A 17,433-nucleotide genomic window follows, 5' to 3' on the forward strand; every position below is an offset into this window, starting at 1 on the left:
CCGTTATTCACCAGCCCCCCTCAATGCACCCCCATATTCACCAGGGCCCCCCCAATGCACTGAGACCCCCCCATTGCCCAACCCCACTCTCACTGGGACCCCTCCCAATGCACCAACACCCCCTACCCACCCCATTCACTTGATGCCCCCCACAATGCACAACACCCCCCCCACTCACTATCTCCCCCTCCCCTTCAATGCACCTAGCCCCCCCATTCACCAATGCCCCCCATTCACAAGAACCCCCCCATTCACAAAGACCCCCCCCTTCACAAGGACCCCCCCATTCACCAGTGCCCTCCATTCATAAGGATCCTCCATTCACCAATGCCCCCCATTCACCAGGAACCCCCAATTACCAATACCCCCCATTCATAAGGACCCCCCCCATTCACTAATGCCCCCCATTCATACCCCCCCATTCACCAAGACCACCCCATTCACCAATGCCCCGCATTCAGAAGGAACCCCCAATTACCAATACCCCCCATTCATAAGCCCCCCCATTCACAATGACTCCCCCATTCACAATGACTCCCCAATTCATAAGAACCCCCCCATTCACCAGGACCCCCCCATTCACCAATGCCCCATTCACAAGAAGCTCCCCCCATTCACAAGAAGCCCCCCCCCATTCACAAGCCCCCTCCTCCATTAACGCACCGGGGACCCCCCCCAATGCCCCGCCCCTCGCTTCCCCCCCCCCCCAACCGGAGCCCCTGCTCGGGCCCCTCTGCAGCCCCGTCACTGCCCCGCCCGCGGGCGGCCCCCGGCGGGTCCGGGCCGGCTCCAACCGCCGGGGCCGCCGCTGCCCGGAGCCTTTAATAAACTCGGGTCGTCTTGTACGAGGGGGCGTGGCTAAAGGGGATTGGCCAATGGGAGGGTGTGGATGGGGGGGCGTGGTTTGTGGGGTGGAGGGAATGGGAAGGGTGGGTTTTACGGGGATGGAGCTGAGCCAATCAAAGGCGGGGGTGTGTGAGTGGTTTGGGAGGGCGTGGTTTGTAGGGAATGGAAGGCATGGTTGTGGGCGGGGCTTATGGGGATGGAGCGGAGCCAATCAAAGGCGGGGTTGTGGGCATGGTTTAAGAGAGGGCGTGGTTTGACATGGGGCGGGTTTGTGGGAGGGGCTTTGGGAGGGGCGGGGGTGATTAGAGCCAATGAAAGGCGGGTTTGTGGGCGTGGCTTCCTCCCGTAACCATGGCAGCGGAGGGGCGTGGAGGGAGCAGGACGGTACCAAGGCAAGGGATGGGGGGCAGTGAGGGTGAGACTTCGGCTTTGGGTTAGGGTTAAGGTTAGGGTTAAGTTATAGGGATAAGGTTAGGGTTAAGGTTAAGGTTAAGGTTGGGGTTAAGGTTAGAGTTAGGGTTAGTGTTAAGGTTAGAGATAAGTTTAGTGTTAGGGTTAAGGTTAGGGTTAAGTTTAAGGTTGGGTTTAAGGTTAAGGCTAAGGTTAGGGCTAGGGTTAAGGTTAGGTTTAAGGTTACGGTTAGGGTTAAGGCTAAGGTTAGGGTTAGGGTTAAGGTTAAGGTTAGGGTTAGGGTTAAGGTTAAGGCTAAGGTTAGGGTTAGGGTTAAGGCTAAAGTTTAAGGTTAAGGTTAGGGTTAAGTTTAGGGTTAAGGTTAAGGCTAAGGTTAGGGTTAGGGTTAAGTTTAGGGTTAGGGTTAGGGTTACGGTTAAGGTTAGGGTTAGGGTTAAGGTTAAGTTTAGGGTTAAGGTTAAGGTTAAGTTTAAGGTTAGGGTTAGGGTTAAGTTTAAGTTTAGGGTTAAGGTTAAGGTTAGGATTAAGGTTAAGGCTAAGTTTAGGGTTTGGGTTAAGGTTAGGTTTAGGGTTAAGGTAATGTTATGGTTAAGGTCAAGGTTAGGGTTAATGTTAAGGGTAAGATTAGGGCTAGGGTTAAGGTTAAGGTGAGGGTTAGGGTTAGGGATAAGTTTAGGGTTAGCATTAAGGTTAAGGTTAGTGTTAAAGTTAGTGTTAGGGTTAAGGATAGGGATAATGTTAGGTTTAGGGTTAAGGGTAGGGTTAAGATTAAGTTTAGCATTACAATTATGGTTAGGGTTAGGGTTAGTTTTAGGGCCAGGTTTAAATGCGTTTGGGGTAGGTTTGTGTTCGTTTCTGGTCCTGCCAACGCATCCGGTAGCGCTTTGTTTCGACCGCTCCCCCTAAATCTTGGTCGGGCCGTACCAACCGCAGTGGTTTTGGGGGGGGGTGGGTTTGGTCTTTCCTCCTCCGTCAACATATACGTATTGGGGGTGGGCGGAGCTTCGCTGGTGACGTTACCGTTCGGAGGCGCCCGGGGTGAGCGCGGGACGCGGATGGGGCGAATCGGGGCTTTCGGGTTGGGGGTGAAGGGGGTGTGGGGGATCCCCATGGCTATAGGGGCACATAAGGGTCTATAGGGCCAATGTGGGGTGATAGGGACCCCTCCGGGGCTATAGGGACCTGTCAAGGGGGTATACGGGCACCCTGCGGGCAATAGGGATCTTCAAGGGGCTATAGGGACCTATGAGGGTATAGGGACCCCCCGGGGCTGTGGGGACCCGTCAAGGGACTATTTGAACCCTCGACGCTATTGGCAACACTCAATGTGCCATAGGAACCCTCAAGGTGCTATATGGACCCCTCTAGGTGCTATTGCTGATCCTCAAGTTGCTGTAGGGGCCCATGTAGTGTAATAGGGACCCCCCTGGGTCTATAGGCATCCCTCAAGGTGCTATTGGGGACCCCATGGGGCTATTGGGGACCCCCCTGGCATTATAGGTATCCCTCAAGGTGCTACTGGAGGCCCCTCAAGGGGTATTGGGGCCCACATGGGGCTATTAGGGACCCTCAAGGTGCTATTGGGGCCCTCAAGGGGCTATAGGGCCCTATGTGGGGTACTAGGGACCCCTCAAGGTGCTATTGGGGACCACACAGGGGCTATAGGGGCGCATGTGGGGTAATAGGGACTGCTCAAGGTGCTACTGGTGATACTCAAGGTGCTATTGGGACTCTCAAGGCGCTATTGTGGCCCCTTTAGGTGCTATTGGGGACACCCCCGGCACTATAGGGACCCCTCTAGGTGCTATTGGGACTCTCAAGGCGCTATTGTGGCCCCTCTAGATGCTATCGGGGACACCCCTGCCACTATAGGGACCTCTCTAGGTGCTATTGGAGACCCTCAAGGTGCTACTGGAGACCCCAAGGGGCTATCGGGGGCCCCCATGGGGCTATTGGCAATCCTCAAGGGGCAATCAGGCCCCCATGGGGCAGCAGTGAACCCCATGGGTGCTGTCGTTCCCCCCCCCCAAGCAGGGCCGTGCCGGATGGGGGGCCGGGTGCAGATCTCCTTCCCGCAGCACGCGGCCTCGCTGCTCGAGTCCCTCAACCTCCTGCGCCTGGAGGGCAAGTTCTGCGACGTCCACGTCCACGTTGGCGGCCGCGTCTTCCCGGCCCATAAGAGCGTCCTGGCCGCCGCGTCCCCCTTCTTCCATGACAAGCTCCTGCTGCAGGATGGGGCCCGGTTGCTTTTGCCCCCCGCCATCGACCCCGATGCTTTCGAAGGGCTCTTGCACCTCATCTACTCCGGGCGGTTGAGTTTGGTGCTGGATGCCCTGCCCGGGCATCTCTTGGTGGCCAGCGGGCTCCAGATGTGGCACGTGGTGGATCAGTGCTCCGAGATCCTTCGGGAGATGGAGGGGGGACGGGGGTGCCGGTGGGGGGCAGCGGCGGCAGCCTCGGCCTCGTCGGCATCCGGTGGTCGTGGGGGGGAAGCTGCGGCTTTGTGCGGTACCCATGGTGGAGATGGGGCTTCGGCATCGTCCTGGACCAACCGTGGTGGAGATGGGGCTTCGTGCCTCACCCATGGTGGAGATGGGGCTTCGTGCATGACCCATGGCGGAGATGGGGCTTCGGCATCGTCCTGGACCAACCGTGGTGGAGATGGGGCTTCATGCATGACCCATGGTGGAGATGGATCTTCCTGCCTCACCCACGGTGGAGATGGGGCTTTGTGTATCAGCCATGGTGGAGATGGGGCTTCGGCATCGTCCTGGACCAACCGTGCTGGAGATGGGGCTTCGTGTGTTGTCCGTGGTAGAGACGGGGCTTCGGCATCGTCCTGGACCACTCATGGTGGAGATGGATCTTCCCGCGTCACCCGTGATGGAGATGGGGCTTCATGTGTCACCCATGGTGACGGGGCTTTGGCATCGCCCTGGACCAGCCGTGCTGGGGATGGGCCTTCATGCGTCACCCATGGTGACGGGGCTTTGGCATCATCCTGGACCAGCCGTGCTGGGGATGGGCCTTCCTCCCCTCCATGGCCCAAGGAGGCGGGCGAGGAGGTCCTCAAGATCTGCGTGCAGGAGGAGGAGGAGGAGGAAGAGGAGGAAGAGGAGGATGAAGACGGCGCCCATCGTGCCGCTGACGCCCTCCAGATCGTGCTGGAGGAGGAGGAGGAGGAGGAGGAAGAGGACGGAGCGCCCAGAGACACCCACGACCCCCCTAAAGTCTTCTACATCAAGCAAGAAGCCGGCGAAGCCACCGAGCCTGCATCCGTGCTGAGCCGCATCCTCCCGCCGGGCTCGGGTACCACAAACACCGCGCTGGTGACCACCACCACCACCACCACCACCACCGCCACCGCCACCGCCGCCACCGCCGCCGCCGCCGCCTCCATCTTCAACCAAGCCTCTTGGAAGCCCGTGGACCTGCACGGCAACGAGATCCTGGGCCGGGCTCCGGCCCTGCACGCGCCGGTGAAGCTGGGAGCGGCTCCAGATGGGAAACGCTTCGGTTGCTTGTGCGGGAAGCGCTTTGCCGTCAAGCCCAAGCGGGACCGGCACATCATGCTCACCTTCAGCCTGCGGCCCTTCTCCTGCGGCGCCTGCCATAAGCGTTTCAAGCTCAAGCATCACTTGACGGAGCACATGAAGACCCACGACGGGGCCGGGCGGGCCTGCGAGCGCTGCGGGACCCGTTTCCGCCTGCGGAGCGGGCTCGATAAGCACCGGCCGCTGTGCCAGGGGCCGCGTTGGGCAGCGGGCTGCTGGGCTTGCGAGTGAACGGGCAACGGGGGCTCGGGCCCCTTTAAGGCTCGGGGCTCGGCGGAAATCACGGCTTCGCCATCGGCCAATCAGCGCGCGGAGCGGGGAGGGCGGCGGCCAATAGGGGCGCGCGGGGCGGGGGGGGGTAGAGCGGAGCCCCGGGTCCTTGTGCCCGCCCGCCGCGCCAAGAGGAGGCGGTGATGTCAAACCACGAGCTTTAATTGGGTTAAAAAGAGGCCAAAAAGGGGCAAAGCTGTAAAAAAAGAAAGGAAATAAAAAGAGTTTGGGCGTCGGGATGGGGAGAAGCAGGAAGTGACTGGGATAAACTGGCAGGAGGAGGACACACAGGGTCCCACCAGTGCCTTACTGGTCCAGACTGGTGGGACCCCCACTGGCAGGGCTGGGGAGGGGACTCACCGGGTCAGGGGGGGTCCCCGTTGTCCCCAAGGATGGAGGCACCCAGAGCCTGCAGCTGCGTCACCAGGGAGCCCAGCGCAGCTGAGGGGACACGGGGGGGGACCCATGGGGGGTCAATGGGGAGACATGGGGGGGGACCCATGGGGGGTCAATGGGGAGACATGGGTGGGGACCCATGAGGGGTCAATGGGGAGACATGGGAGGGGGACCCATGGGGGGTCAACGGGGAGACATGGGGGGGGAAACCATGAGGGGTCAATGGGGAGACATGGGGGGGGACCCATGAGGGGTCAATGGGGAGACATGGGGGGGGACCCATGGGGGGTCAATGGGGAGACATGGGGGGGGACCCATGAGGGGTCAATGGGGAGACATGGGGGGGGGCATGGGATGGGACCTACCTCTGCTGGGGGGGGGGCCCATCCTGTCCTCATGGGGGGGGGCCTGGAGGCGACACAAGGGGTGACCCCTATCCATACCCTGCAGCACCCGGAGCCTCTGCCCTGCCCGGCGCAGGCGGGTGCTGAGGGTGTCCATGCTCCTGGTGGCTGCAGCCACCGCGGTCTCGTGCGCTGCCAGCACCCTGGCGAGCCTGGGGACACCACAGGGAATGGGGTATGGGATATGGGTGCGGGATACGGGGTATGGGGTATGGGGTATGGGGTATATGGGATATGGGGTATGGGATATGGGGTATGGGGTATATGGGATATGGGATATGGGGTATGGGGTGTGGGATATGGGGTATATGGGATATGGGGTATATGGGGTATGGGATATGGGGTCAGCATCACCCCAGTGCCCCCAGTACCTGGCAGCTGCCCGGGCCAGTTCCCCCAGTGCCTCCTCAGCCGCCTCTGCCCGTGCCTGCTGCTGGGTCACCTCCTGCACCAGGCGCTGTGACAAGGGGCACCGTGTCCCTACACGTGTCCCCATACCCCATAGCCCATTCCCCATATAACCCATACCCCATATACCCCATACCCCATATCCCATATATCCCATACCCCATATCCCATATATCCCATACCCCATATACCCCATACCCCTTATCCCATATACCCCATACCCCATATCCCATATATCCCATATCCCATATACCCCATATCCCATACCCCATACCCCATATACCCCATACCCCACATCCCAATCCCATTCCCATATCCCTATTCCCTCACCTGGTTTTCCTGTCTCTGCTCTTCTCCTCTCTCCATCCTCTCCTTCAGCCTCAGCTCCAACCGCGTCACCCTCCGGGTCCCCGCAGCCACCGCAGCCCCCAGGCTGCCCACCTATGGGTCCCCAGCACCCCACATATGGGTCCTGAGCCCCCCCCCTCCATGGGACCCATAGGGGACAGGGGTGCCCAGCACCCACCTGTGCGCTCAGCACCCGCTGCAGCTCCTCCTGCACCCGCAGCTGCACCAGGAGCGCGAACACCTTCTCCCTCCAGCACCCCAAGAGCAGGCGCAGACGGGGGGGGGCCACGGCCAACGGCACCCCTGGGGGGGGCAGCTGGGGGGCACAGGGGGGCACCCTATAGCACCTAAACCACCCCCCCATTGGCACCCTAGAGCACCCAAACCCTCCTCCAGGGGCACCCTATAGCACCCAAACCACCCTCCCCCATTGGCACCCTAGAGCACCCAAACCCTCCTCCAGGGAAACCCTATAGCACCCAAACCACCCCCCCATTGGCACCCTAGAGCACCCAAACCCTCCTCCAGGGAAACCCTATAGCACCCAAACCACCCCCCCATTGGCACCCTATAGCACCCAAACCCTCCTCCAGGGGCACCCTATAGCACCCAAACCACCCCCCCATTGGCACCCTATAGCATCCAAACCCTCCTCCAGGGGCACCCTATAGCACCCACACCCCCCCCCACTCAGGGGCACCCAATAGCACCCAACCCTCCCCCCCCCCCCATTGGCACCCTATGGCACCCAACCCCCAAGAGGGGCACCCTCTGGCACTCTAACCCCCCCGCAATGGGCACCCTATAACACCCCAAACTCCCCCAAGGGGCACCCTATAGCACCCCAAACTTCCCCCAGGAGCACTCTATACACCCAAACCCCACCTCAAGGGCATCCTATGGCACCCAACTCCCCCCCCCACCAGGGCCACCCTATAGCACCCCAAGCCCCCCCATGTGCCCCCCAAGCCCCTACCTCACGGTTCAGCTCCTTCTCCTGCAGGGCCAGGATGTGACCCATGGCGCTGAGCCGGGCCTGGAGCAGGAACTGGGCCTGGCACTGGGGGGGGAATGGGGGACCCCATTGGGACCCCACTGGGACCTCATTGGGACCCCATTGGGACCTCATTGGGACCTCATTGGGACCCCATTGGGACCTCATTGGGACCCCATTGGGACCCCATTGGGACCTCATTGGGACCCCACTGGGACCTCATTGGGACCCCATTGGGACCCCATTGGGACCTCACTGGGACCCCATTGGGACCCCACTGGGACCTCATTGGGACCCCATTAGGACCTCATTGGGACCCCATTGGGACCTCATTGGGACCCCACTGGGACCTCATTGGGACCCCATTGGGACCCCATTGGGACCCCATTGGGACTTCATTGGGACCTCATTGGGACCTCGTTGGGACCCCGTTGGGACCCCATTGGGACCTCATTGGGACCTCATTGGGACCTCATTGGGACCCCATTGGGACCCCATTGGGACCTCATTGGGACCCCATTGGGACCCCATTGGGACCCCATGAGGCCTGTGCTCACCTCCTGGGGCTGCCCTCCAATAGGCTCCGCCCCCTGGTCTTGGCTCCGCCTCCTTTCGGCCTCAAGCTCCGCCTCCAGGGCTTGGCTCCGCTTCCTTTCGGCCTCAAGCTCTGCCCCTAGGGCTTGGCTCCGCCTCCTTTCAGCTTCAAGCTCCGCCTCCAGAGCTTGGCTCCGCCTCCTTTCGGCCTCAAGCTCCGCCTCCAGGGTCCTGCCAAAGGGGAGCCAGGCCCTGGGGGTAACTGGGAGCAATGGGGGGGTAACTGGGAGCAATGGGGGGATAATTGGGAGCATTGGGGGGGTAACTGGGAGCAATGGGGGGGTCCTTACCTGGTGTTGGGCCCGGGGGGGCGGAGCATGAAGTGGGATGGGGGGATGAGACCTGGGGGGGGGGGAGGTGGAAGGAACCATGTCATGGGGGGGGTGTCTGTGGGGGGACCCCCACATTATGAGGGGGGGAAGGGTCTCACCAGTCGCTGATGGCTGCTCGGCCATTGGTGGCACCTAAATCCCAGTAAGGACCAGTAAGAGCCCCAGTAACTCCCAGTACCCCCCAGTGATGCTCCCATTACTCCCATTGCCCCCCATTACCCTCCACTGATGCTCCCATTACCCCCATTGATGCTCCCAGTACCCCCATTGATGCTCCCATTACTCCCATTGCCCCCCATTACTCCCCATTGATGCTTCCATTACTCCCATTACCCCCCATTGATGCTCCCATTGCCCCCCATTACTCCCCATTGATGCTCCCAGTACCCCCATTGATGCTCCCATTGCCCCTCATTACCCCCCATTGATGCTCCCATTACTCCCATTATCCCCCATTGATGCTCCCATTGCCCCCATTGATGCTCCCAGTACCTCCCAGTACCCCAACCGTCGCGCGGTGCACGCCGGGAACGCTCCGCCTCCTCTGCCCCCCCCCCCTCCCGCTCCGCCAATCAGCGCGCAGAGCCGAGCCAAGAGCCCGCCCCCCAAGCCCCAGCCGCGGGAAACCGGCAGCCAATGAGAGGCGGCAGTGCGGAGGTCCCGCCTCCTCGCTGGCCAATGGGATGCTGGGAGGGGGATATAGGGAGTGAATGGAGCCCTAAGGGGGTAAATGGGATCCTGAAAGGATAAATCTGGGTCCTGAAAGGGTCAATCTGGGCTCCAATGGGGCAAATCTGGGTCCTGAGGGGGTAAATGGGGTCCTGACAGGGTAAATGGGGTCCTGAGGGGGGTAAATTAGGGTCCTGAGGGGGTAAATGGGGTCTTGAAGGGGTAAATCTGGGTCTAGAGGGGGTAAATGGGGTCCTGAAAGGGTAAATATGGGCTCCAAGCGGGATAAATGAGGTCCTGAGGGGGTAAATGGGGTCCTGAGGGGGTAAATGGGGTCTTGAAGGGGTAAATCTGGGTCTAGAGGGGGTAAATGGGGTCCTGAAAGGGTAAATATGGGCTCCGAGGGGGATAAATGAGGTCCTGAGGGGGTAAATGGGGTCCTGAGGGGGTAAATGGGGTCTTGAAGGGGTAAATCTGGGTCTAGAGGGGGTAAATGGGGTCCTGAAAGGGTAAATATGGGCTCCAAGCGGGATAAATGAGGTCCTGAGGGGGTAAATGGGGTCCTGAGGGGGTAAATGGGGTCTTGAAGGGGTAAATCTGGGTCTAGAGGGGGTAAATGGGGTCCTGAAAGGGTAAATATGGGCTCCAAGCGGGATAAATGAGGTCCTGAGGGGGTAAATGGGGTCTTGAAGGGGTAAATCTGGGTCTAGAGGGGGTAAATGGGGTCCTGAAAGGGTAAATATGGGCTCCGAGGGGGATAAATGAGGTCCTGAGGGGATAAATACAGGTCCTGAGGGGGTAAATGGGGTGCTGCGGGGGTGAATATAGGTCTTGAGGGGGTAAATGGTGTCCTGAGGGGGCAAATGTGGGTCCTGAGTGGGTAAATGGGGTCCTGACAGGGTAAATCTGGGTCCTGAGTGGGTAAATGGGATCCTGACAGGGTAAATCTGGGCTCCAAGGGGTATAAATGGCCTCGCCCCCCCCATATTCCCCCCCCAAGGGGGTTAAATTGGTATCTCCCACCCCATAGAGGGGACACCCCCAATCCCCCCCCCCCCCCCAAAATCAGCCTCTTTTGGTGCTGCTCTTTATTGGGGGGGCCCCACCGGGCGCCGCCGGGTCCTGGGGGGGCCCCGGTTGCGTGGGGGGGGGGTCTCGGTGGGGGGGGGCAGGAGGAAGGGCTGGAGCTGCAGGCGCTGCCGCAGGAGCCCCGTGAGCAGCAGCTCCGGGGAGGCCAAGGGCAGGCGGGAGCTCAGCGCCGGGGCCCAGCACCACGCGTCCGCAGGGCAGGACACGACCACGCGCCGGGGCTGGAGGGGGAAATGGGGGTGAGGGGGGGTACAGCAGCCACTGATGGCAATGGGCACCCCTTAAACACAATGGGCACCCCTTAAACACAATGGGGACCCCTTAAACACAATGGGCACCCCTTAAACACAATGGGGACCCCTTAAACACAATGGGCACCCCCATACCCAATGGGCACCCCTTAAACCCAATGGAGACACTCATCACCAATGGGCACCCCTTAAACACAATGGGGACCCCTTAAACACAATGGGGACCCCCATACCCAATGGGCACCCCTTAAACCCAATGGAGACCTCCATCATCAATGGGTACCCCTTAAACCCAATGGAGACCTCCAACATCAATGGGTACCCCTTACACCCAATGGGCACCCCTTAAACCCAGTGGAGACCCCAACATCAATGGGTACTCCTTAAACCCAATGGAGAACTCCATCATCAATGGGCACCCCTTAAACCCAATGGAGCCCCCCAACATCAATGGGCACCCCTTAAACCCAATGGAGACCCCCAACATCAATGGGCACCCCTTAAACCCAATGGAGACCCCAACATCAGTGGGCACCCCTTAAACCCAGTGGAGACCCCTTAGACCCAATGGAGACCCCAACATCAATTGGCACCCCTTAAACCCAATGGACACCCTTGGCACCAAGGGGCACCCCCAACCTCAATGGGCACCCTTAAACCCAATGGGCATCCCTTCAACCCAAGGCAGACCCCAACCTCAGTGGGATCCCCCAATGCCAATGGGGATCCTCCAAGACCCCTGTGACCCCCCCCCCCATCCCCCAGGCCCCCCCCCCCCAACCCTCATTGGGACCACCCAGATCCCCCCCAAAAGGCTTGGGGAACCCCATTTCATCCCCTCCCTGGTGGCTTTGGGGGCCCCTGCCCCATCGCTGGCCCCTCACCCTATAGGTGCTGGGCATGGTGGGCAGGAAGGTGCCCCCGCTGCAGGTGATGATGTCCTTCATGTGCTCGGGCTCGGGGCGGACGCTGGGGGTGACGTGGATCTCATAGCCCTGAGGGGACAATGGGGGACAATGGGGACAATGGGGGACAAAGGGGACAATGGGGGACAATGGGGACGAGGCCACTTGAGAGGGGACCCCGATGGGACCAAGTCAATGGCGCCCACCATGAGGCCATTGGGTGACGTGTCCAGCATTGAGTCCTCAATGGGGACCCATTGGGGACCACTGGGGACCACTGGAGACCCCCATCATCAGTGGGTGCCCCTTAAACCCAATGGGTAACCCTTAAACCCAATGGAGACCCCCATCATCAGTGGGTACCCCGTAAATCCAATGGGCATCCCTTAAACCCAACGGGCACCCTTTAAACCCAATGGGGATCCCATCATCAGTGGGTAACCCTTAAACCCAATGGGCACCCCCAAACCCAATGGGGACCCCCATCATCAATGGGGACCCCTTAAACCCAATGGGCACCTCTGGATCACTGGGGACATTAGGGACCATTGGGGACCATTACGACCCATTAGGGACCCATGGGGACCCATTGGGCTCACCTGGAGCAGGGGGTGGCGGCGGGCGCGCTGCAGGGCCTGGGCCAGGCTGAAGCCGAAGTGCTGCTCCTGCTCTGGGTCCTGCACCAGGAAGGGGCCGGGGGCCAGGATGCGGCCGCTGGTGGCACTCTGGGGACAACGGGGACGAGGCGGTGGCACCGTAGGGGCCCCCAGGGACACCCCGTCCCCACTGAATGCAAGGATCCCATCCCATGGCCCCAAGGTCTTCCCAGAGGTCCAAGGTCTTCCCATTGTCCCCAATGGCCACCATGACCCCAAGGTCTTCCCATTGTCCCCAATGGCCACCATGACCCCAAGGTCTTCCCATTGTCCCCAAGGGCCCCCATGTCCCCAAGGTCTTCCCATTGTCCCCAAGGGCCCCCATGACCCCAAGGTCTTCCCATTGTCCCCAAGGGCCCCCATGTCCCCAAGGTCTTCCCATTGTCCCCAAGGGCCCCCATGTCCCCAAGGTCTTCCCATTGTCCCCAGTGGCCACCATGACCCCAAGGTCTTCCCATTGTCCCCAGTGGCCACCATGACCCCAAGGTCTTCCCATTGTCCCCAAGGGCCACCATGTCCCCAGGGTCCCCCATTGTCCCCAGTGGCCACCATGTCCCCCATGTCCCCAAGGTCTTCCCATTGTCCCCAATGGCCACCACGTCCCCAATGCCCCCCATGTCCCCCCATGCCCCCAGGTGCCCCCTGACCCCCATAGGACCTTATGGATCCACTCGGGGGTGACGATGGGGACGCCGCGCGCCACCGCGCACAGGAACTTGAGGGTGCGCCGGATGCGGTCGGTGACCAGGTGGGTGCAGTCGAACACCGAGGTGGCCACCGACCCCCCCAGGGAGCCCAGGGCCGCCTCCATGGCCTCCGAGGCCACCAGGCCGGTGAAGAGAACCTGGGGACACAAGGGGGACACAATGGGGATACAATGGGGATACAATGGGGACACAATGGGGATACAATGGGGATACAATGGGGACACAATGGGGATACAATGGGGATACAATGGGGACACAATGGGGATACGATGGGGATACAATGGGGACACAATGGGGATATGATGGGGATATGATGGGGATACAATGGGGACACAATGGGGATACGATGGGGATACAATGGGGATAGGATGGGGACACAATGGGGATACAATGGGGATACAATGGGGACACAATGGGGATACAATGGGGATACAATGGGGACACAATGGGGATACAATAGGCATACAATGGGGAAACAATGGGGATACAATGGGGATACAATGGGGATACGATGGGGACATGATGGGGATATGATGGGGATACAATGGGGATACAATGGGGATACAATGGGGATACAATGGGGACACAATGGGGATACAATGGGGATACAATGGGGATACAATGGGGACACAATGGGGATACAATGGGGATACAATGGGGATACAATGGGGACACAATGGGGATACAATGGGGACACAATGGGGACACAATGGGGACACAATGGGGATACAATGGGGTAACAATGGGGACAAAATGGAGATACAATGGGGACAAAATGGGGACAAAATGGGGAAACAATGGGGACAAAATGGGGATACAATGGGGAAACAATGCGGACAAAATGGGGACACAATGGGGATACAATGGGGACACAATGGGGACACAATGGGGATACAATGGGGACACAACAGGAAGACAATGGGACTGCCGTGGGGTGATAATGGGGACATAATGGGACTGCCACGGGGTGACAACGGGGTGACACTTGGGACACAATGGGGACACAATGGGGATACAATGGGGACACAACAGGAAGACAATGGGACTGCCGTGGGGTGATAATGGGGACACAATGGGAACAAGATGGGGTCACAATGGGGACACAATGGGGCTGCCATAGGGTGATAATGAGGACACAATGGGGACACAATGGGACTGCCATGGGGTGACACTTGGGACACAATGGGGACAAGATGGGGTCACAATGGGGACACAATGGGACTGCCATAGGGTGATAATGAGGACACAATGGGGACACAATGGGACTGCCATGGGGTGACAGTGGGGACACAATGAGGTCACAATGGGGACACAATGGGGACCCCCCAAAGTTCCTGACCCCCCTTCCCCATCCCATAATACCTTTGGGGGGGAGGAGCCAAGGCTGCGCCGGGGGCGGAGCTGCGGTGCCTCCACCTCTATGGCCTCCTCCTTTTTATCCTGGGGGAGGTGGAGCCATTGCATTAGGCCCCGCCTCCACTCTGCTGTCCACCAATCAGCAATGCCCGCACCACACACTAGCCCCACCCACCACCCTTTAGCCCCCCCCCCCATCAGGCCCCACCCACCTGCGCTCTCCTCCGTGATTGGCCAGTCCCTGCCCGCCGGGGGCGTGGCTTGGCCGGTGGGGGGCGTGGCTCCTCAAGGGGGCGCGCCAAGAGGCGGGGGCTGCGCCGCAAGGAGGCGGGGCCAAGGGGAGCCCCGCCCACCACCTCCTCCGAGGCCACGCCCCCTTTCGCTCCACCCACTCGGCTCCTGGCCAGGCGCTGGCTGCGCCGGGGGCCCTATGGGGTGGGGGGTGTCAGTGACATCATAATGCGGGGATTGTGACGTCACAATGCGGAGGGGCGGAGCTTACGCAAAGCCCCTCCGCACTCACCTCCTCCTTGGTCCCTTCCTTTGGGGGGGCCTGGGGGGGGGTTGGGGGGGGCTCTTCCTCCTCTTCCTCCTCCTCTTGGGGGCGGCAGAAGAGCTGAGTGGGCTCCTCAGGGTCCCAACCTTGGGGTGAACCTGGGGGGGGACATTTGGGGGTGAACCAGGGATCTATGGGGGCACCCAGACCCATTGGGGGTACCCCGAGAGTGTGGGGGAACACACAGGTATAGGGGGGGACACCCAAGTATGGGGGGGTCACATTGGAGAGGACCCAAGTATCTGGTGATGGAGACCCCCACGGGACCATGGGGGACCCCCACATGTGCAGAGGGACCCCATAGGACAGGGGGGTACCCCCCTATGGGTCCAGGGCACCCACCTTGGTCTGCTGGAGGCAGGAAGCTCTGGGTGGGCTCCAGGAAGAGGTCAACATCTGGATGGGGAAGAGGAAGAAGAGACCATGAGGAGGGACCCCAACATCTGGGAGGGACCCCATAAAGGAGGGGCAGAGCGGTGGCCCCCCCCCCACTTACCATCGCTGTCGCTCTCTGCCCCATCAGCACCATCGGTGACACCGGAACATGAGTCCAGATGTGGGGATTTGGGGGTGGAAGCGTCCATTGGCACAGCTGGAACCATCGTCGGGGTATTGCCACTGTGTCCCTCGGCCCCAACATCTGGATTCGGGGCCACCAGGTGGGGATCTGGGGGTGCCACATCTGGATTTGGGGTCACCACATCTGGATTCGGGGACCTGATGTCTGGATTTGAGGCCCTCGCATCTGCAACGGGGGCCTTCGCATCTGGATTATGGCTTGCCACATCTGGACTTGGGGCTGCCACATCTGGGTTTACGTCACTGCGGCTTGGGATCACCCCTTTGCTGCTCCTGGGTTTCGGGGCCCTTTTCCAGCTGTTTGGGGCCGTCTCGGCGCCGCTGCCCACCACATCTGGATGGGGGAAGGCCTGGAACCGGACGCGGCTCCGGAGCTGCCGAACATCTGGCGTTGGAGCCACCTCCCCCCCGTCGCTACTGGCGGGGGAAACAGCTGGATCGGGGGGCACGGTCCCAACATCTGGCTTCACCATGGCCCCAACATCTGGAATCGGGCTCTCCAGCACCACCGCTGGGGGCTTCCAGGGGGGGAGGAAGCACTGAGTCAGGTCCTCATCTTCCCCATCAGTGTCACTGTCCACCCCTTGGGGCCCCCCAACATCTGGCTTGGGCGTCTCCATCACCAGGACGTGCTCCTTGTGGCACATCTGGATTTTAGCAGAGCCAACATCTGGGCTGCCCCCGTCCTCCTCCACATCTGTATCGCTCTCCACCAAGAGCCCCTGGAGCCTTGGCCCTAGCAGAGGGGGGGTCTCTGGCGCCACATCTGGATCGGAGGTGCCCCCCTCCACATCTGTATCGCTGTCGCCAGCAGCAGCCCCAGCGGGGGGCTCGGCCTTCACAGCTGGGTCTCTGGGGCGGCCAACATCTGGATGGCCCCCCTCCTCCTCCTCCACATCTGTATCACTGTCCAACACCAGCAGCTGGCACCCAGGGCCGTGGGGTGCCCCCTCCACATCTGCATCGTGGCCATTGGAAGGGGCTGCAACATCTGGATGGGGCTCCTCGCCCTCCACGTCTGTGTCGCTGTCCACCGCCAGCAGCCAGCCTCCGTTATCGGGCCCCTCAACATCTGGATCCGGGGAGCTGGCGGCCCCCAGGCGCTGCCTTTTGGGGCCTCCCACATCTGGATCCGGGCTGGGGGGGGGCTCGGCCGCCGGGCGCCCCCCCCCAGGGCTCCGGCAGCGCTTCCGGATGCTCCAAACATCTGGGCGCACATCTGGGTCTGCTGCTGCTGGTCCCTGCCCTAGGGAGGCCGCAGCTACTTGGGGGGGGGGCCTTTAGGGCACCCCAATACTTGAATGGGGGGGGACGACACGGGGGGGGTTCAGGACCTACCGGTGACCCCCACGGTGCTGAGGCTTTGGTGGTGCTTTCGGTGCATGGTCTGGGGGAGCAACAACAACTGCCCCATAGAAACAATTGCCCCCCCTCCTGCCCCCAGTCACCCCCAATCCACACCCCCCCAACCCCCCCGTGGCTAAAGGACCCCTCCAAATACCCCCTTGGCTTCTAAATGCCCCAGGGACCCCCCCCAACAGCCCCATATGACCCCCAACTGCCCCTCCACCCCCTCTCAACTGCCCCATAGGACCCCAATCGGCCCCATATGACCCAAAACTAACCCATATGACCCTAAACTGCTCCTCCACCCCCCTCTCAACTGCCCCATAGGACCCAAAACTAACCCATATGACCCTAAACTGCCCCATATGACCCCAATCTGCCCCACTTGACCCCCGACTGCCCCAGGGACACCCCAAATTACCCCATATGATCCTCAACTGCCCCTTATGACCCCAATCTGCCCCTTATGACCCCCAACTGCCCCATATGACCCCAATTTGCCCCATATGACCCCCAACTGCCCCAGGGACGCCCCCAACTGCCCCACAAGGCCGCAAAATACCCCTCCACCCCCCCTAAACTGCCTCCTATGACCCCAATCTGCCCCCTATGACCCCAAACTGCCCCAAGGACCCCCCCAAACTGCCCCCTATGGCCCCAATCTGCCCCCTATGACCCCCAAGTGCCCCATGGGCTCCCCCCAACCGCCCCGGCACCCCCAGCCCTCCTCAATGGCCGCCATCGCTGCTTGGTGTTCAGTG

The 17,433-nt window shown here is 60.8% G+C and overlaps 2 protein-coding genes and 1 long non-coding RNA gene across 3 annotated transcripts; 1 reads left to right on the forward strand and 2 right to left on the reverse strand.

The window, feature by feature from the left end:
- Positions 1–3,302: 3,302 nt before the first annotated feature.
- On the forward strand, positions 3,303–5,042 carry ZBTB9 (zinc finger and BTB domain containing 9). The gene is made up of 2 exons (XM_057396622.1): positions 3,303–4,150; positions 4,250–5,042. Exons 1-2 carry the CDS (start codon positions 3,303–3,305, stop codon positions 5,040–5,042), a joined length of 1,641 nt encoding a protein of 546 aa, XP_057252605.1.
- A 180-nt stretch (positions 5,043–5,222) lies between these two features.
- Positions 5,223–5,896, reverse strand: LOC130592374 (uncharacterized). The gene is made up of 3 exons (XR_008970541.1): positions 5,843–5,896; positions 5,442–5,522; positions 5,223–5,277 (listed from the first exon to the last, which is right to left on the reverse strand). It is a non-coding gene; the product is annotated as an uncharacterized LOC130592374 (long non-coding RNA).
- Positions 5,897–10,299: 4,403 nt separating this feature from the next.
- On the reverse strand, positions 10,300–16,289 carry MDC1 (mediator of DNA damage checkpoint 1). The gene is made up of 10 exons (XM_057396624.1): positions 16,282–16,289; positions 15,243–16,231; positions 15,089–15,142; positions 14,684–14,844; positions 14,403–14,618; positions 14,197–14,274; positions 12,786–12,971; positions 12,071–12,196; positions 11,451–11,561; positions 10,300–10,536 (listed from the first exon to the last, which is right to left on the reverse strand). Exons 1-10 carry the CDS (start codon positions 16,287–16,289, stop codon positions 10,315–10,317), a joined length of 2,151 nt encoding a protein of 716 aa, XP_057252607.1. The 3' UTR covers positions 10,300–10,314.
- Positions 16,290–17,433: the final 1,144 nt, after the last annotated feature.

This window comes from Pezoporus wallicus, unplaced genomic scaffold, assembly GCF_028554395.1.
Source record: "Pezoporus wallicus isolate ANWC-B61680 ecotype Strahan unplaced genomic scaffold, APGP_CSIRO_Pwel_v1 contig_14285, whole genome shotgun sequence".
In the NCBI taxonomy this organism is placed as follows: Eukaryota; Metazoa; Chordata; class Aves; order Psittaciformes; family Psittacidae; genus Pezoporus; species Pezoporus wallicus.